A 21473-nucleotide genomic window follows, 5' to 3' on the forward strand; every position below is an offset into this window, starting at 1 on the left:
TAATACATTGGTGTCTCCCACAGACACGGATACTACTCCAGACAGTAAAGTGTCACCCACAATTGAGGCAGCTCTCTCCTCAAAGGGTGTTAGTTCAGCATCCCCTGTTCCCCCGCCTGTTCGGTCCACATTTTGACGGTGCGCCGCTGTTCTCCTCTTAACCTGCACCTATACATGGGACCATTTCTTTTTAAATTCGTTCACAGTGCGATGTTCAGACCCTACTGCATTAACCGCGTCAGCTAAACTCTCCCAATCAATTTTTTTTGTCTTTTGTTATTAATTCCGGAGGACAAACTTGCAAATAACACGGTTTTTCTCCGGTCTACCTCCGATAGGAGCACCTCCAATCCACATTCTGTGAAGTTTCTCTTTTTGCTTGCTTTTGCCATTGCTTTTTTGTTTGGTTTTGCCCAAGCGGCAACATCCCGCTCTCCCTCAGGAAGCCAATACGGAAGTAACTAAAACTTAGCCAGGTCCAAGCAAAATGCCAGCAGGTGTCTGTAGCTCCGCCCACTCTCCGCCTTTTTGCCCTTGTTTGGTATCCCGCCGTGGGTGCGATGACGCGCTAACAAAATGGCGACGGTTGGCCGCGCCTACTTGTAGCTTCATTTGCGCTCTTCAGAAACCTATGGGTGACGTCACGGATACTACGTCCATATATTTTACAGCCTATGGTTTTGCCAAAGTGGAGTCATTACCATATTTATACGGGGGAGGAGGCAAGGAGGGGTTTCACGCTCGCTCACGTGCGCTCAGTTTCACTTTAATTGACAGGATATGATGCAGAATATGCGTGGGATTCTGCGCACGCAGTGTTTCATACATCTGATTTTTTTACTGCGTACACACATTCACAGCTTTGTGCGTACGCAATGTTTTAGTATGAATTTAACGAAAGTCTACATGAGGCCCCTGGAGACCAGTGACAGACATTAGATATCTGCGAAATTGGCAAAAACAACTTCCTCCGGGGAACATGATAACGAGACGCTCTGAAATCTTGCTCCCTGTTCCAAGGACACCTGTGAGACTCTACAGGCTTACACACACACACATGCACAGCTACAATCACTGCCTAACCCCCACATCCCACGCCTTGGTGTGCTTTCACCCATCGGTGTTGGTAGGCAGGTCTGTGACCAGCGCCTACTGGCTCCAGGACCAGATGGCTGCCACCTTTATCAGACTATATCCACATCCCCTGTTGCGATGTTATGTCTATGTGTTTATGTGCTTGTACTGGGACTTTTTTTTCCCCTAATCTCACACCGCCCTACTTCAATGGCAGTTAGAGGGGATTTTTTTCGCCTTCCTCTTCCCTAATGTATCTTATTTCCTCTTGCTCAAAGCCACCTCTCGTCTGACCTGTCTTCCCCTAAAATGTGTGATATTTGTGCATGGTCGGGGGGGGGGTCCAATTTCACTGCATGTAAAAGTGTATATGACAAATAAAGGCTTTACATCATCAACAACATGCAAACTCCACATAAGAAATGCCAACTGGTCCAGCTATGGCTCGAACCAGTGACCTTCTTGCTGTGAGGTGACAGTGCTAACCACTGAGCCAAACATTGTGGAGTTTGTGGGTTTAAGTAGAAACTGTACAGGTCAGAATTGTAATAAAAGGTCACAATTAGCCTTTTAAAATGTACCCTTTATTCCACAGTGTAAACAAATATCAACATACACTGTCCAGCTAGCCCCTGTAAATGCTATAATGAGCCGGCCCCCATGAGAATCAATTACAGCTGGGCAACAGTAAACTTACATCATTCCCCTCCATCTCAAAAGCATCGAAAAGCAGTGTGATGCGGTACTGCACTGGGGCGATGAGCTGCCACACACAGTTCTTATTAGGTGGATATTCCTGCGGCCATCCGGGACTGGTAAAAGAGCCGTTGAGCTTGGAGATGAAGCCTCCGCAGGCAGCTGCTGGGATCAGACGGAAAGAGCTATATTATTATTATTACACCAGCTAAACCACATGAAAACACACACACACATGAGCCAGAATGCTGAATTTAGGAGTTCGCAACACAAATAGGGCTTTGAACGCATTCAGCAGATCTTTTCCTGCTTTCTGCCGCTCAATTATTTATCTCTGCCATTGCCAGAAACATCAAAGCTGGACACAGATCTAAAGCAAGCTAAATAATACAGGCATCAATTGCATGTAAACACTGTAAAGTAATAAGAGAAATGAATATTCTAAACAAACTTAAGGATGGCTTGGTTTCATTAATGCACGCGCACCGTTGCACATATGCCTTTAATCATTCTATATTTTTAAACTGATTAAACAGACTGCAATGAAATCCAATCTTATGAGATAGCTCTGATTACTGCGTGCTTGCTGTTTTTTTTCACAGATTCTGAAGCGCTGCATGAATAATCATTAGCGCTCCTGTGATTATAATGCATGCACCGGGAACAAATATAAAAAGAGAGACATGGATTGAGCACAAACATGCAAACTTTTGCATCATACAGAATGAAGCAGCTCATGCATCTGAAACAGGTTTATTATAGTTTATTATGAAACATTTTATTTACATGAAATGAGGATGTAAAATATTTAAAAACACTTCAGCTAACTTATTTTAGGGTTAACCTATTTTTTTCCCCCCGAAATTTACATTTAGCTTAACATTTACATTGTTTTGCATGTGTTTATTACATGAAAACATGAGGTCTACAAATAAACTTCAGTATAATAATAATAAAAAATGAGCATAGTATTTATTTATTTATTCTATTATTACATTTTTATTATGGAGAAGGGGTTGGGAACTATATATCTTAAATATATATTAGGTCTGCACGATATTGGAAGAATCTAACATGGCGATATTTTTTCATTCTAGAATAAATATTGAAATATGAATTTCACTAGATGTGTTGAATAACTATTTGGAAAGAATTTATTATTTTAGATTGATTGGGATGATTCTGTAGGGGAGTCTATAAGCATAAAATATAAGAGACACAAATAAACACAGTAAAGAAAAAGATACTAATTAAATAAACATAGTTTCATTGCTTTTTAAAGAGTCAAACTGTATTCATGTAACAGTAATTACATATTCAAATGTGCATAGTAGGGATGCTCTGATCAGGATTTTTGCAGCTGATACGGAGTACCAATTCCTTGTCATGATGATTGGTCGATACTGATAACCGATTCTGATTCTTCAAGCTTTATATAACTTTGCCATTGCATAAGCACAATTACCCTTTGATTATGAGATCTCACCTTCACTAAGATAATCAATTAAGGATGTTGCAAACATGTAATGGTCAGAAGCAGCTTTACAAAAAAACAAAATAAATAAATCAGATAACAATGCAATTTGGGAACATTGCTCATGTGTTGTAGCACTGCTGATAGATAACCCGGGTGCGCACCTGCATCTTCCTCTGCTTGTAAACTCGTAAACAATTGGTTCATGAGATCGGCCAGATCAACGAGTACTGATCGAGTTGTGAAATGTGATTATAATGCCAAAACCGATCTCTGGCTGATCGAATGGAGCATCTCCACTGCATAGTCTTCGTTTCATAAATAATTCAATAAAATTAATCATTATTAATTTGTCAAAGTAACAAATGGTACAATTTCTTATGCCTGAATGCTCTTAAAACCCTCACACAGTCACAGGCCTTGAAAAAACACTTGCAAAATGAAATATTATAATTCAGAAATGATATATTGTAATTATAATCCAACGAACATTGCGATGTGACTATTGCGAATTATCAGATTGCAATAACGATGCTGAAACGACATTGTGCAGCCCTAATATATATATATATATATATATATATATATATATATATATATATATATATATATATATATATATATATATACATATATATATATATATATATATATATATATATATATATATATATATATATATATATATATATATACATATATATATATATATACATATACACATATATACATATACATACATAAACACACACACGCAATAAAGACTTGCAAAGACTTTTTCACCTGCAACCCAGTACTGAGAAACACCCGTACACACTCATTCTCTCTCACACACACACACACACACACACACACACACACACACACACACACCGGCCAATTTTGCTTACTCAATTCATTTACAGTGCATGTTTTTGGACTGTGAGAGGAAACTGGAGCTCAAGATGACTTGTGTTTTCAAAACCCCCCCAAAAAGTTAAAATTAATAATTTAATATTTAATAAAAGGAGAAAACGCATAATTTATTCTTTTAAAGTTTAAAGAAGCATTATGTTATGTAAACTCCATCAGTTTATAGTAAGTCTATAGATTTTTTTTTAAAACAGCCTTTATAATGTGACCGCATGTCTCTCTTCAATAAGCCTCATGATTTCTCCATTCATGTCTCTAGCACAAACAAACAAAGGTCACACATGCTCTAAATCTGCCCGTACAATTGCATTAACAATCCCTGCAATCACAGTATGACGAACTAATATGACGAGAAGCCAGTTGCCAATCAGAAAACCCTCGAAGCTTGATTGGAGAGCAGCAAATAAAACACTGGCTTTTTACTTAGGACATAATTATGACGTCACACTCAAACTCAGACACACTTTACCCGATCGGTTATATTAAATAGATGGCTGGATTTATTAAAGGGCAACCACTTTATGTAATTTCACAGTCTGTTCCATACACATTTACTGAGAGAAAAAGAGGTAGAATTAAATCCCACATCCTGCTTTAGTCATTATGTTCAATAAATACAACCGGATACCGCAGACTTGTCATACATTCTAAGTATTAAAACTGCATTTATGGAAAAAACAGAATTTAATGAGTCAAACAGAACATTAAATACTATTACAGGAGAGCTATCTTCTATTTACATGTTAAAATGTCATTTATTTCAGTGAGGTAAAGCTGAGTTTTATAAAAAGTTGATAAGAACTGGTCCAGTTTTTCAGTGTTAAAAGATCCGTTCGAATTCAATTTACAATATTTTGTTTGGAAATATTCACAATATTTGTTTTTATTTCTGTCTGTCTGTCTATCCGTCCGTCCGTCCATCTGTCTATCAATCTGCCTGTCTGTCTGACTATCTATCTGTCCGTCCGTCCGTCCATCCATCTGTCTATCAATCTGTCTGTCTGTCTGACTATCTATCTGTCCGTCCGTCCGTCCGTCCGTCCGTCCGTCCGTCCGTCCGTCCGTCCGTCCGTCCGTCCGTCCGTCCGTCCGTCCGTCCGTCCGTCCGTCCGTCCATCTATCTATCTATCTATCTATCTATCTATCTATCTATCTATCTATCTATCTATCTGTCCGTCTGTCTGTCTGTCCATCTGTCTATCTGTCTGACTATCTATCTGTCCGTCCATCCATCCATCCATCCATCCATCCATCTATCTATCTATCTGTCCGTCTGTCTGTCTGTCCGTCCATCTGTCTATCTGTCTGACTATCTATCTGTCCGTCCGTCCGTCCGTCCGTCCGTCCGTCCGTCCGTCCGTCCGTCCGTCCGTCCGTCCGTCCGTCTATCTATCTATCTATCTATCTATCTATCTATCTATCTATCTATCTATCTATCTATCTATCTATCTATCTATCTGTCTGTCTATCAATCTGTCTGTCTGACTATCCGTCCATCTATCTATCTATCTATCTATCTATCTATCTATCTATCTATCTATCTATCTGTCTGACTATCTATCTGTCTTTCCGCCCGTCCGTCCATCTGTCTATCAATCTGTCCGTCTGTCTGTCTATCCATCCATCCATCCATCCATCCATCCATCCATCCATCCATCCATCCATCCATCCATCCATCCATCCATCTGACTATCTATCCATCCGTCCGCCTGTCCGTCCATCCATCCATCCGTCCATCTATCTATCTATCTATCTATCTATCTATCTATCTATCTATCTATACAATAACCAGGCACTTTATTAGGTACACCTTGCTAGTACCGGGTTGGACCCCCTTTTGCCTTCAGAACTGCCTTAATCCTTTGTGGCATAGATTCAGCAAGGTACTGGAAATATTCTTCAGAGATTCCATCCGAGTTAATGAAATCATAAACCCTTCAAGTTACACGCATACACGCCACACAGTGAAGGGGCGTGGCCAGAGGTGCTGTAATGTTATAGCAGAGAAAGCTAAAACGCCAATGGACATGACACAAAGAGAGAAGTGCTTACAGTTCCAGAGAAAAAAGATATAGCTCTAGAATTTGACAAAGGACAACTTCCAGAATCTCTCCTAGTTCAGTGCTGGAGTCGGTTAAAAACTCCTCAAAGAAGGAGCAGCTCCTACTGTGCAAGAAGCTGTGGATTGTGAGCCATCACCTGTAAGTATTTGTGTTTGTTCAAATTGATCTATTGCATAAACGGTTTCTAGCGTTAACGGTATGTTGTAGCAAGGATGTAAACAACAGGAAATGCAGTTTGGCACTGTTAACAACTTAGCTACAAATTCATATTTATCAGTAAAACCGCTGTAAACAGCCACAATCTTCACCAGCACGTGCAGTGTCACTATGCGGACACTTTCCCTGCGTTCTACATCTCAAACAACGAACTCGCAAAAGATATGTGAACGTTTCATATTACTTACAAATGCTTGTTCTGAATTTACGTGAAAGACACTTGTCAGATTTTATTTTGGAGAGCAGGCGTGAGGTTCAGCTGTGTCCTCTCTGTCATTTTCAGTCTGATTCAAGGTCAAACTGATACAGCTAATAGCTACTCTGACTGACAGTAGTTACACAACAGAGGCAAAGCGTGTGCTAGTAGAGGCATGGTGCTTCCTGGAGCCGATCCACGATTCACAGCATAGTGACCAATCAAAGCCCCTTGATGGAGGCTTTCGATGAACTAGATAATATGACAGTAGTTTTTATGTCAGCTGAGTAGCTGTATTTAATCAAATTAAGATGTATGAAAAAATAGTGTGATTTTTTTACAAATGAGGCATGAGCACACATTGCTTTGTGCCCCAAAAACACAAGCCTAAAAATACACTCTGGACCACCCCTGTTTTGAAAATACTATTGCGGATACTACTATCGCGAGATTTCAATATACAACTTTGTTTTTGTAAATGTTGACATTTATAAGGTGGTGTACCTGCACTTTAATCAATAAAACTGTGTGATTCTGGCGAGGAGAAGGAAAAGCTGCACTTAGAATCACTCTCCATCTCCTCAGCGTATGCATGTTTGCATTGCTGGTGTGCAAATTAATTCTTTTAATGCACATAATGTAACTACATTTTATGCAAACCTTTCCCTCCTTCCATACTCAACCCTCTCCCTTCAACACAGCTAGAAAGACCCCTTTTCCTAGCTTTTTTTAATCAGAGGTGTAAAAACTCCTTGCTGAGACGAGGCTGTTTCATGACCCTTTAAATTGAAATTTGATGTGAATCATATGCTCATGCAGGCCACATAAAACTATATGGTGAGTCAGATTTGGCCCACAGACATTGAGTTTGACGCATGTGGTTTTGAATGAACAGGTATCATCAGTATCACCTGCGCAGCTCCGTCTGTCCGGGGCTAGCTCAAAGCCAGGGTCACAGGCGCAGTGGAAGCTGCCAAGTGTGTTGATGCAGCGCTGCTCACAGTGAGAATTATCAGGCCTGGAGCATTCGTCAATCTCTGCATTACAAACACACAATCAGACTCAGAAGATCATGCAGCATCCAATGCAGTCACATCATGCAGTTCACAAGTATGGAGCCAGATCAGTCTTAAAAATAATACATTTACAAAATATAATTCATACATCCACATCACGATTCTCGTTTACTTAATCCAATTTGTAAGTTCAAAACATGATTCATAAATACGCAAATCGAATTCGTAAAATCAAAACACAACACAAAAACACGCAAATCCAATTCGTAAATTCAAAACACGATTCAAAAATACGCAAATCGAATTCGTAAATTCAAAAAACTATACAAAATACACAAATCCAATTCGTGAATTCAAAACACAATTAAAAAATACACAAACCCAATACGGAAATTTAAAAAAACTATTAAAAAAACAAATATAATCTGTGAATAAAAAACTATTCAAAATTATGCAAATCCAATTGTAAATTCAAAACACAATTTAAAAATACGCAAATCCAATTCGTTAATTCAAAAAACTATTAAAAAATACGCAAATCCAATTCGCAAATTCAAAACACGATTCAAAAATACACAATTCATGTAATTCGTTCAATTCGTGAATTCAAGAAACTAGTAAAAAATAGACAAATCCAATTCAAGAATTCAAAAAAATATTTAAAAATACAAAAATCCAATTTGTGAAGTCAAAAAACTATTAAAAAATACACAAATTAAATTCGTAATTCAAAACATGATTCAAAAATAGGCAAATTAAATTCGTAAATTCAAAACACGATTCAAAAATACGCAAAACCAATTTGTAAAATCAAAACACAATACAAAAAAACGCAAATCCAATTTGTAAAATTTAAAAATTATTGAAAAATTCACAAAGCCAATTCGTAAATTAAAAATCGATTAAAAAATACACACATCCAAATCATGAATTCAAAACACAAATTCACAAATACACAAATTCAATTCGTAAATTTAAACAACGATTTAAAAACACATTCAAATTGTGAATTTAAAACACAATTCCCAAACATACAAATTCAATTCGTAAGTTCAAAACATGATTCAAAAATACGCAAATCCAATTCGTAAAAAATCAACACCATACAAAAATACGCAAATCTAATTTGTAAAATCAAAGCACGATTCAAAAATATGCAAATCCAATTCGTAAATTAAAAAAACTATTCAGAAATACACAAATCCAATTTGTGAATTAAAAAAACTATACAAAAATAAGCAAATTCAATTTGTAAATTCAAAAAACTATTCAAAAATACACAAATCCAAATCGTAAAATCAAAAAACTTTTCAAAAATAAGCAAATCCAAATCGTAAATTAAAAAAACGATTCAAAAATACACACATGCAAATCGTGAATTCAAAAAACTATTCAAAAATAAGCAAATCCAATATGAAATTAAAAAAACTTGAAAAATTCACAAATCCAATTTGTAAATTAAAAAAACTATTCAAAAATACACAAATCCAAATTGTGAATTCAAAACACGATTCACAAATACACAAATTCAATTCGTAAATTTAAAACAGGATTCATAAATACGCAAATGCAATTCGTAAATTCAAAACACGATTCAAAAATTCGCAAAACCAATTCGGGAATTCAAAAAAACTATTCATAAATACGCAAATCCAATTCGTAAATTCAAAAAACTATTTAAAAATACCCAAATCATAAATTCAAAAAACTATTACAAATATGCAAATCCAATTCGTAAATTTAAAACACGATTCAAAAACACACATCCAACTCGTGAATTCAAAACACAATTCACAAATACACAGAAATCAAAACACGAATCAAAAATGTGCAAAACCAATTCATAAAATCAAAACACAATTCAAAAATATGCAAATCTAATTTTGTAAATCAAAACACGATTCAAAAATATGCAAATCCAATTCGTAAATTCAAAAAAACTATTCGAAAATACACAAATCCAAATTTTTCAATCAAAAACCTAATCAAAAATAAGCAAATCCAATTCGTAAATGCAAAACACGATTCATAAATACACAAATCCAATTCCTAAATTCAAAAAACTATTTAAAAACATGCAAATCCAATTTGGAAATTAAAAAAAAAGAATCAAAGTACACAAACCCAATTCATTTAGTGAAAATATTTATGATTTTCACTTGTGAATTCACGAATTGTGTTTACAGATGTACAAATTGTATTTTACAAATGTATTATTTTTGAGACTGATCTGGCTCCATACACAAGCTTCACCTTTAAAGAAATTAGCTGCAAATCCAGCTTTGTTCACAGAGCCGTCAGACACAAACTTCATCCACAGCTGGTTGGAGCTGCTCTTGAAATCGTCCGGCTTTTCGTAGCCACAGAAGCGTCCCAGCAGAGGACTGCTCTCTGAATCTCCGTCTCGCACTTCCAGATAGTCATAAGCACAGTTGTCATGTTTCTCGATCTGCGTGTCAAAGGATAAGATTGTAAAAGAAACATTATAACATGTCTCGGTAACACTACAGTTTAAAGGTGCAGTAGGTGATCGTCTTCAGAAACATGATTTGTTGTGCTGGTTGAAAGTCTCTTCACAGTCCAATAGTAATGATTAATGAAATGATCTAAATGTATTTATATGTATTAGGCTTGTGCCGGTATTCGGTAATGCGATAAATCACGGTAATGAATATGCACGATATTGTTATCGCGGGCACTTCAAAATACCGTGGAAAAATAATAGATCCGAATTTCTATTCTTAGAACGCGCCTTAGCTTATTTTCCATCAACCGCTTGAAGAAACACTGCGTATATGCTGCGCAGAACTGATGCGCACTCTGATGTAAACAATCCCCACATGTAGAAGCACTGTGTGCGCGCCGCCGCTGCCACTGCACTATAATCCTCACACGAAGAAGAAGCATGGCGGAAGGAGGAACGCTGCCGACAATTTATCCCCCTTCAGCTTATTTTCCATCAACCGCTTGAAGAAACACTGCGTATATGCAGCGCAGAACTGATGCGCACTCTGATGTAAACAATCCCCGCATGTAGAAGCACTGTGGCACACAGTGCACGCCGCTGCTGCCACCGCTCACTAATCCTCACACGAAGAAGAAGCATGGCGGAAGGAGGAACGCTGCCGACAATTTATCCCCCTTCAAAAAGGGAAAAGTCAGAGGTTTGGAAATATTTTGGGTTCCAAAAAAATGCAGAGGGATTGCTGATCGAAGACGGTTTCCCTTTGCACATTCACTTTGATATAATTGCTTTTATATTGTGTATTGTTTTATTTATATTTATTTGTATTTAAATGTTTGAAGTACTTTTAGTTAATTAAAAAGTTAATAAAGTTACTAAGTTGACGAAACGGAAGTTTTTTGGTTTTTTTTTTACCTGTTTCTCTAGTAAAATTACAATATCGTGATAATCGCAGCATGAAAATGTGATACCGGCACATGCCTAATATGTAATTTTATATTCAAGGTAAGGCACAAAACTAAAAAATGTTCATCCAATTAAATATTGTCAGGCCGATAATTCCAATAATTCTGATAAGTAGCCCCAAACTGCCTGTCAACAAATGTAGATTTGTACAACTGTTCACTCAGATCTGCCGTTTGCACGTGCACACGCACCACAGGCAAGTGGACACGAGTGACAGCGGTAAAAGCAAATGCTGAATCAAATCGTTTCAAAATCCTAAATCAATATTGGAGTTACTTTTGCACGTTGGAGGAAGGACGACACCATGGCTGAAGTATTTCTTTTAGACAGGTGATGTTCTGTTTTAAAACTATTTTAGTCACGCAAAGCTGATGTAGATGGGTTATATGCACAGAAGTGTTGTTCAGCCACTGAAATCTTCTGGCGAAAGATTGATGTGACAATTTTTAGTTTCACAACGTCCTTTTACAGCATCGATAATGTAGATTTTTATTTAGGTTAACAACAAACATCAGTAAATAGGGCTATTCCGCCAGCTTTACTGAGCTGAAGTTGGTTTTATATTCACATTGGGTCATTTTTGAACAATGACAGCCTGCTCCCTATATTATTTACCACGCTACTTTGAATAGTCGGCCTGAAATAGCATGCAAGTATGGTTTAGTAATAAGTGTAATTCCTGCACGCCACTGGTCAACCACTAAGCATACAGTAGCCACTTTAGGACAAGACGCATGAGACCAGCGATCCTTGCCTGCATGATATATTGCAGGTAGTGTACATTCGTTTGTAGCCGCAGATACTCAGTTGCTATGTCTGAGGCCAGTTATAGAGTAACATCTGAAAAATAACACCATACTTTACCTCAAACGACTGAAAAACAAGGCCCACGTGAAACCCCTCGGGTACCACAATCTTCCATGTGCACGCTTTATTTGGCCGATAGTCATCAGGGTAATTGGGAGACTCGATCTGTCCGCTGTCTCGTCTCACTTCGCCTCCACAAATCGCTGAAATTGTGTACAGGACATCACAATATTAACCCTCCATGAGTTCAGATGAGAAGAGAAAGCTTTCAGCTGGAGATTTACCTTCATAGACGGCAGAGAAGCCTTTCCCCACCCAATTACTGGTGCTACGAAACTCAATCCACAGTTCGCTGTCTGTGGACACGATGGCCTCGGGAAGCTGATCTCCACATATGCGGGCTAAAGCAAATGCAACAAACTGATCAAAGAGCATCATGTGCAGGGCTGATGAAATATTCAACTATTCTGTGATACACGTTGTTATTTTTAATAACCTTCAAGCTAAAGTGGAGCCTTTTCACATTTACAGGTTTCCAGGCGTAAGTCATCATAGATGGGTAAACTTAGAGAGCAGTGAATGAGAGAGTACAATAAATATTAATATGGTGGCTTGAGAAAGCCCCTACATAAACTGTTATACTACATAAACTTATTATTCTTCCGTCTTCTTCTTCTTAGATTATTTTAAGAATGCATCTCCTCCTAGACCGTTCATACTACAACCACCAAACTAACTCCAAACTACACTGAATTAAGTTGCTATATCTCTTCCAACTGATCCCACTTACGGTTTTCTGTCCCATTGACTTAACATTAAACCAAACTTTATGACCACATAACTTTGCGCCAGACTGTCATACAGACTTAAAGTTGAGCTCATTTAACTCAAGACTACCACTCTGCCAATCACTGATGACATTTCAACTTACTAGCGACACCCTAACAACCACTTATGGCACCCTAGCAACTGTCCCATAGACTTCCATTGTAAAAACTGCCATTGACTTTACATTAGACCAAACTTTATGACCTCATAACTTTGCGCCAGACTGTCATACAGACTTAAAGTTGAGCTCATTTAACTCAAGACTACCACTCTGCCAATCACTGATGACATTTCAACTTACTAGCGACACCCTAACAACCACTTATGGCACCCTAGCAACTGTCCCATAGACTTCCATTGTAAAAACTGCCATTGACTTTACATTGGACATACTGATAATATACCAATTCATGCTAACAACATGCTAATTCATAATAGCAATATATACCAATCCATTCTAGAAACATACTAACAATATACTGATCATACTAGCAACATGCTAATTCATACAAAATTCATTCTAGCAACATGCTAGTTTATACTAAAAACATACTAATTTATATTAGAACCATGCTAAAAACATGATAATTTATGCTAGAAACATGTTAACAACATGCTAATTCTTACTAGAAACATGCTAATTTATGTTAGCAACTGGCCAGCAACTACTCAGAAAACCTTAGCAACCACCTAGCAACACCTTAGCAACCACCTAGCAACGCCTTAGCAACCACTCAGAACTCCAGATCAACAGCCTAGCAAGAAACATGCCAACTCATACTAGAAACATGATAAATGTTTCAAACGTCTTCAAAACTACTTCAGTTATTTAAATTTTAAAACTACTTCAAAAGTTATAGACTGGGCTATTCAAGCCACCATAAAGCTCGTCTACGAACTGTACTCTTCTAGTTTTGTATTTTTGTATTGTATCTATTAGTTTTGTTTTGTATTATGAAATGTGTTCTGATCGAAAATAACCTCGCCGATTACCTACAGCCAATGGGAGAGCAGCATATACGGCACTCATGTCTGATTGACGTGTCATCTGAGCAACATCACAACTGGGCTGACTAAGAAAAAAGTTGAAGGGAACTTTCTAAATCCCATGCTGTTTCTATGTCACTTTTCATTTACATTACATTTACATTTAGTCATTTAGCAGACGCTTTTATCCAAAGCGACTTACAAATGAGGACAAGGAAGCAATTTACACAACTATAAGAGCAGCAGTGAACAAGTGCTATAGACAAGTTTCAGGTGTGTAAAAGTCTAAGAAGCAAAACATTAGTAGAAAATTTATTTATTTTTTTTTTGAGAGAGAGAGAGAGAGAGAGAGAGAGAGAGAGAGAGAGAGAGAGAGAGAGAGAAAGAGGGCACAGTTAGTGGTATAGCCAGAGAGGCAATTGCAGATTAGGAAGGAAAGTGGAGACTAAACAGTTGCGTTTTTAGTCGTTTCTTGAAGACAGCAAGTGACTCGGCTGTTCTGATGTAGTTAGGGAGTTCATTCCACCAACTGGGCAGATTGAATGTGAGAGTTCGGGAAAGTGATTTCTTCCCTCTTTGGGATGGAACCACGAGGCGACGCTCATTCACAGAACGCAAGTTTCTGGAGGGCACATATATTTGCAGAAGTGAGAGCAGATACGAAGGAGCACAGCTAGAGGTCACTTTGTAAGCAAACATCAGAGCTTTGAATTTGATGCGGGCAGCAACTGGCAGCCAGTGCAAACGGGTGAGTAGCGGAGTGACATGTGCTCTTTTGGGTTCATCAAAGACCACTCGTGCTGCTGCGTTCTGAAGCAGCTGAAGAGGTTTGATAGAACTAGCTGGTAGCCCGGCTAGCAGAGAGTTGCAATAGTCCAGTTTGGAGAGGACAAGAGCTTGAACAATGAGTTGAGCTGTATGTTCAGATAGGAAGGGTCGGACCTTTCTGATGTTGTAGAGTGCGAATCTGCAAGATCGAGCAGTTCTAGAAATGTGGTCAGAGAAGTTCAGTTGGTCATCAATCGTAACTCCAAGGCTTTTTACCATTTTGGATGCAGTGATGGTTGCTCCATCCATCTGGATTGAAAAGTTATGGTGAAGAGTCGGGTTGGCAGAAACTTCAAGCATTTCCGTTTTCATGAGGTTAAGCTGGAGATGATGATCTTTCATCCAGAGTGAAATGTCTGACAGGCAGGCTGAAATGCGAGCTGGAACCGAGGGATCGTCAGGGTGAAAAGAGAGGTATAGCTGGGTGTCATCAGCATAGCAGTGGTAGGAAAAACCATGTTTCTGGATGACTGTTCCTAAAGATGCCGTGTAGATAGAGAAGAGAAGTGGCCCAAGCACAGAGCCCTGAGGTACCCCAGTGTTTAGATGCTGTAGGTTGGACACCTCTCCCCTCCACGACACCCTGAATGACCTGTCTGAGAGGTAGGAACTGAACCATTGAATAACAGTGCCTGCGATGCCCAGTGACTCAAGCGTAGATAGCAGGATCTGGTGGTTTACAGTGTCAAAAGCAGCTGATAAATCCAGCAAGATGAGGACAGATGATTTAGAGTCTGCTTTAGCCAGTCTGAGATCCTCCACGACCGAGAGCAGGGCAGTCTCAGTTGAGTGGCCTTTCTTAAAGCCAGATTGCTTGTTGTCCATGAGGTTGTTTTGAGTAAGAAAGTCTAGGACTTGATTGAACACTACTTTCTCCAAAATCTTGGCCATGAATGGAAGCAGGGATACCGGTCGGTAGTTTTCAAGTAGCGTTTGATCCAGGTTGGGTTTCTTTAGCAGAGGGGTTACCCTAGCCTGCTTAAATGAAGTAGGGAATAGACCAGAGTCAAGAGATGTGTTAATTATGTGAGTCAGTGTTGGTATGACTGCAGGAGAAATGGCTTGCAGGAGATGAGAGGGAATGGGATCTAGCGGACAGGTGGTTGCATGGCTTGATAGCACGAGATTGGACACCTCAGACTCAGAGAGCTGGGAGAAAGAGGTGAGTGTGTGTGGTGTTGGTGGTGTATCTTGCGTGTTTGTTGTAGGTGCAGCAAATTGAGCACTGATTTTTGCAGTTTTGGTGCAAAAGAATGTAGCAAAGTCATCAGTAGTGAGTGTAGAGGATGCGGGTGGAGGAGGAGGGTAGAGGAGGAAGGAAAATGTTTTAAAAAGCAAGCGAGGATTGGTGGCACTGTTGACTTTCTGACGGAAGTATGTCTGCTTTGCAGAAGTAACCTCAGTCGAGAAAGAAGACAGAAGAGTTTGGTATGTTATGAGCTGTTCAGGATTTTTAGTTTTTCGCCAACTTCTCTCAGCAGCCCGAAGTTTTGAGCGATGCTCACGGAGAACATCAGAGAGCCAGGGTGCAGGAGGACTGGCTCGGGTTGGTCTGGATGTCAGAGGGCATAGTCTGTTTAGACATGATGTTAGCGTGGAGCAGAGTGTATCAGTGGCACTGTTCGTATCAAGTGCAGAGAGTTTGAACTTTTTCACGTGTGTTTGGTTGCGAGACATAGTTTGTGGACTGAGACAAAGTTTGGTGATTCTCTTATTGTAAAGTCATGCAGTGTGAAACCCCCTGTCACCGATTCATCCTGCAGTGTAAACAAAGCAGCGGCGAAATGCTGGCCCAGATAGTCATGCAGTGTGAAACATCTGTGATGTGACTACTTTGAAAATCATGCAGTCTGAAATCGGCATAAGCGGTAACTCGTTGAACCTTATACTGTTGAACCTTTTTATTATTTATCAATATTATTCGCCCCCTTAAGCATTTTTTTTTTGATCGTTTACAGAACAAACTACTGTTATACAATGACCTGCCTAATTAACCTAGTTAAGCCTTTAAATGTCACTTTAAGCTGAATACTAGTATCTTGAAAAACATCTAGTCAAATATTATGTGCTGTCATCATGGGAAAGATAATCAGTTATTAGTTATTAAATCTATTATGTTTAGAAACGGCATCCTGGTGGCGCAGTGGGTAGCACGATCACCACAGCAGCTGGGTCAGTTGGCAGTTTTGTGTGGAGTTTGCATGTTCTCCCCGTGTTGGCGTGGGTTTCCTCCGGGTGCTCCTGTTTCCCCCACAGTCCAAACACATGCACTACAGGTGAACTGAGGGTGTATGAGTGTGAATGAGAGTGTATGGGTGTTTCCCAATGTTGGGTTGCGGCCGGAAGGACATCTGCTGTGTAAAACATATTCTGTTGGCGGTTCATTCCACTGTGGTGACCCCTGATTAATAAAGGGACTAAGCCGAAAAGAAATTGTGAAATGTGTTGAAATAAATCTTCTTTCCGTTAAACAGAAATTGGGGAAAAATATTCAGGAGGACTAATAATCCTGTATATTTAAATGTGATTTATACAAAGTATAGATTTATAAATGTACAGTTAAAGTCAGAATTATTAGCCCCCCTCATATTTATTTTTCCAAATGATGTTTAACAGAGCAAGGACATTTTCAGTATGTCTGATAATATTTTTTCTTATTTGTTTTATTTCGGCTAGGATAAAAGAAGCTTTTAATTTCTTAAAAACCAATTTAAGATCAATATTATTAGCCCCTTTAAGCTATATATATATATATATATATATTGATCGATTTTATCATACGATAACTTGCCTAATTACCCTAACCTGCCTAGTTAACCTAATTAAGCCTTTAAATGTCACTTTAAGCTGTATAGAAGTGTCTTGAAAAATATCTAGTCAAATATTATTTACTGTCATCATGGCAAAGATAAAATAAATCAGTTATTAGAAATGAGTTATTAAAACTATTATGTTTAAAAATGTGTTGAATAAATCTTCTCCACATTAAATAGAAACTGTGGGAAAAAAATTAACGAGGGCTAATAATTCAGGAGGGCTAATAATTCTGACTTCAACTGTAGATGTTTTTTTTTTTTTGACAAAAATGTAAATATTAAAAACATTCATCGATTTGACATGATGATGACCATTACACATGTCCTGTCTTGTGAGAAGGATCCATATGTTATGAATATTGTATAAATTTAAAACATTTCAATACTGTGTCATTTTTTTACGCTTCAGTGTGTGGTGTGAACCAAACTGCTTCTTGGGGCCAAAAATGAAATTTCAATCCAACGTAAAATATGTTTTTATTTTTTAAAGTAGCCTCGAAATGGAAGTTAAGCTCATTTTTTACACTATCAAGACGTACATCCACTTGAAACCACCCTGAATTTAAAAAAAAAGCATGATTTTATTCTTTAGGGAACTGATTGGATTGTTAAAATTGTTAAAAAAGATCGATGAATGGATGAATTCAGAGCAGAAACGAGACACACACTAAAAGCCTCGCCCTAAATAAATTCCATGTAACCAGAAGTGAAGATAAGTCATTTCAAGGATGAGGTAATATAGAGTGGAGGAACTATGGCATCAGTTTGGATGCAAAAACCTGGAAGCCACTTAGCTAAAATACATAATATTAACGTGATCAATTAATTTTTTGTCTATTTTTTCTTCATCTGAAAACATTTAACTGCAATATTTACACTTCTCCTCAATATTTATAGCATATGTGAGTGTATGGGCAGCTTTTCAGTATAACATTACTTCATGACAAATAAAAGAATATTGAATGTTATTCTATTTCCATGATGAGACTTGCAGGTGTTTGATAGACTTGTCACTTAAGCCTTATTTCTGTCATCTATCACTAAGGTAAACAGGCTGTATGCACGCACACGATACACATATTTAAATATGTCTTATGATGAGAATAATATATAGGCACATTTATAAAACATACAGTATGTGTACAACCTTAAGGCAAAACAAATGTATTTCCTACGGGAATAAAACTATGCAAACTAGGTAAACTAGGTGTGTTTTCTCCGTATTTGTATGTGTTTATAATATACAGTTGAAGCCAGAATTATTAGCCCCCCTGAATTATTAGCCCCCTGTTAATTTTTTTCTTTAAATTTCTGTTTAACGGAGAGAAGATTTAATCAACACGTTTCTAAACATAATAGTTTTAATAACTCATTTCTAATAACTGGTTTATTTATCTTTATCTTTGCCATGATGACTGTAAATAATATTTGACTAGATATTGTTCAAGACACTTCTATACAGCTTAAAGTGACATTAAAATGTTTAACTAGGTTAATTAGGTTAACTAGGCAGGTTAGGGTAATTAGGCAAGTTATTGTATAATGATAAAAATATATACCTTAAAGAGGCTAATAATTTTGACCTTAAAAAATATAAACTGCTTTTATTCTAGCTGAAATAAAACAAATAAGACTTTTTTCAGAAGAAAAAATATTATCAGACATACTGTGAAAATTTCCTTGATCTGTTAAACATAGTTTGGGAATTAAATTAAATTAAAAGAAAGAAAAATTCAAAGCGGGGCTAATAATTCTGACTTCAATTGTATATTGTGGATTATAATATAATAAACCGACAGAGTTAATCTTTGTCATGGATATTTCTAAAAATATGCTTGAAAAGTTGTCATAAGCAGGGTAGTGGTGACATAACAGGCAAACGTTATAGTCCTGTAGTCCGTTTATAGCCTAATGTTAGCTTCTTGCATTTGCATTTAAAAACTTAAAAGTTATATTTTTGTGTGTAGATTATCCAGTTGGACAAAACATGTAAGTGTAATGAACCATGTTTGAACACAGAGCTTGTTATCTTCCAACAGGCAATGGGAAAATCCTATAGAGGTTATATCGAGGGAACCAGTTTTCTGCTAGCAGCCATTTGGCCTACAACAGGGATGTCAAAATTGAATACTAGTCAAAATAGAATACTTGAATTCCTGGAGGGCCGCAGCCCTGGACAGTTTAGTTCCAAACCTAACTAATCACAGCTGATCAAACTAATTAAGTCTTTCAGTCTTGTTTGAAACCTATACAGGTAAATGTGTTGAAGCAGGGCTGGAACTAATCTGTGCCCTCCAGAAATTCACTTTAACATCCCTGGCCTACAAGATGACATCATATAGTTCTTCCACTTTATTTTGGATTTGATTAAAGATTATGAGGGCAAATGAATTTTTACAAAAGAATGAAGTGCACAGATACATAGTTTATAACAAGAACTACTATATAAAAATAAGAAGAGTAAATTTAGATTTCATGACAACTTATAATCGAAATGCACTTATAATCTTTATAAATGTGAGAACCTTTCAATGGTGCGCTTCTCCAGTATCCGTCCCGGACCTCCACATAGTCATACCAGCACAGGTTACTTCTGTACAGATCCATCGAGGTAAAATTAAGAACGATCTAATAAAGACACAAAGGAGTCAGGAGTCAGACTGTGGTTCATATTACAGTACAGTTTGAAGAAAAGGATTCAGTAAAAGAGTTATAATAGAAATCTCTTATGCTTACCAAGGCTGATTTATTAGATTTGATAAAAATACAGTAAAAAAGTAATGGGTTTTCAATTTCAGTAAATATTTTAAATGTACTGTATTTTTTCACGTGATGGCAAAGCTGAATTTTTGGCAGAATTAGCTACTCCTGCCTTTGAATTTATTGTTTATTAAAAAAATAAATCGATTAGAAAAATGTGGCACTAGTGAGTTTATAGGATTTATAATGTATTTTCTCTACTAGAACCCTAGTTAAAATTCGATATCTGTTGATTTAGCATGATCAAATCCCCGCCAAAAAAGGCTGAGCTGACCAATCACAGCGCTGATATCGCAGTATGCCAACCCAATGAGGACTTGCCAAACCAACGAGGAAGAGATGATGCCCACCTTCCGAAGACTTCGGGCACAATACAAACACTTAAAGGAGACCTATTATGCCCCTTTTAACATGATGTAAAATAAGTCTCTGATGTCCCTAGAGTGTATATGTGAAGTTTCAGCTCAAAATACCACACAAATAATGTTTTATAACTGTCCCTTTTAGGTCTTGATCTTAATTGTGCTGTTTTGATGACTGTCACTTTAAATTCAAATAAGATTGTGCACTTTTCAAAAAGGGCGGAGCTACAAACACCAATGTGTCAGCATAGTGGCAGATTCAAAATCAAGACTAACATGCTATGCTAATGAGGGAGAGATGGTCACTGATGGGCAGGGCTTTGCCCCTCTGATGACACGTACAAAGGGAGAATGTCAATCAAAGTGTTTCTGCAGACTGTTCTCATCAAGTGGGATTATAAGGAATCAAATTAATACATTTGTACCATAAGAAGCTGATAATACTCACAGACTGCTCCAACACAACTGTGTTTAAACCCCTTATAAAAGTGATATTTGCATAATAGGCCCCCTTTAATACACAACTACACGTCTTCGAATATAATTATACACATAGACATCACTACATCTATATACTGTATAACTGCAGGTTAACTATGCTTACATACTGTCTAACCTATTGACCTTATTCTTCAATGTGGACGTGTGCTCGTTTTTGCGATTGTTTTAAAACTTCCGATTCAGCTGCCAATGAGAGAAATGACTATTAAACCGCAGAAAACGGTCAAACTACTTGCTCCACAAACAAGTGTTTGCATAACTATACAAACAAAGCAGAATAATATAATAGGAAAATGTCAGTTTGCAACATCAAGCAGAAGAACGAGCTGTTTTTAACGTCTAAAAATGAATAGAAGTGAATGACACTGAAAGTTTTGAGCCAAAAAGATTCAAGTCCACTAGTACGCAAAGGATAAGGTGAATACGCGACTCCTTGTCCGATTTACATTGCAATATAGTAATAATGTGTGCCTTTTTGTAAAGCTGCTTAGGAACGATGCTTATTGT

At 37.5% G+C, this 21473-nt stretch overlaps 1 protein-coding gene across 2 annotated transcripts in view; it reads right to left on the reverse strand.

Annotated features, from left to right (window-relative positions):
• Positions 1-21473, reverse strand: part of bmp1b (bone morphogenetic protein 1b) — a 104527-nt gene that overhangs the window by 24847 nt on the left and 58207 nt on the right. The window contains exons 9-14 of one of the 2 annotated variants that reach the window (XM_056467142.1): positions 19869-19971; positions 12169-12285; positions 11942-12087; positions 9901-10096; positions 7543-7668; positions 1772-1932 (exon numbers count right to left, since the gene is read on the reverse strand). In XM_056467142.1, coding sequence (XP_056323117.1) covers positions 1772-1932; positions 7543-7668; positions 9901-10096; positions 11942-12087; positions 12169-12285; positions 19869-19971 — 849 coding nt within the window. Of the gene's footprint in view, positions 1-1771; positions 1936-7542; positions 7669-9900; positions 10097-11941; positions 12088-12168; positions 12286-19868; positions 19972-21473 lie in introns of both variants that reach the window. The other variant, XM_056467141.1, reaches the window with a different exon arrangement.

This window comes from Danio aesculapii, chromosome 10, assembly GCF_903798145.1.
Source record: "Danio aesculapii chromosome 10, fDanAes4.1, whole genome shotgun sequence".
NCBI lineage: Eukaryota > Metazoa > Chordata > Actinopteri > Cypriniformes > Danionidae > Danio > Danio aesculapii.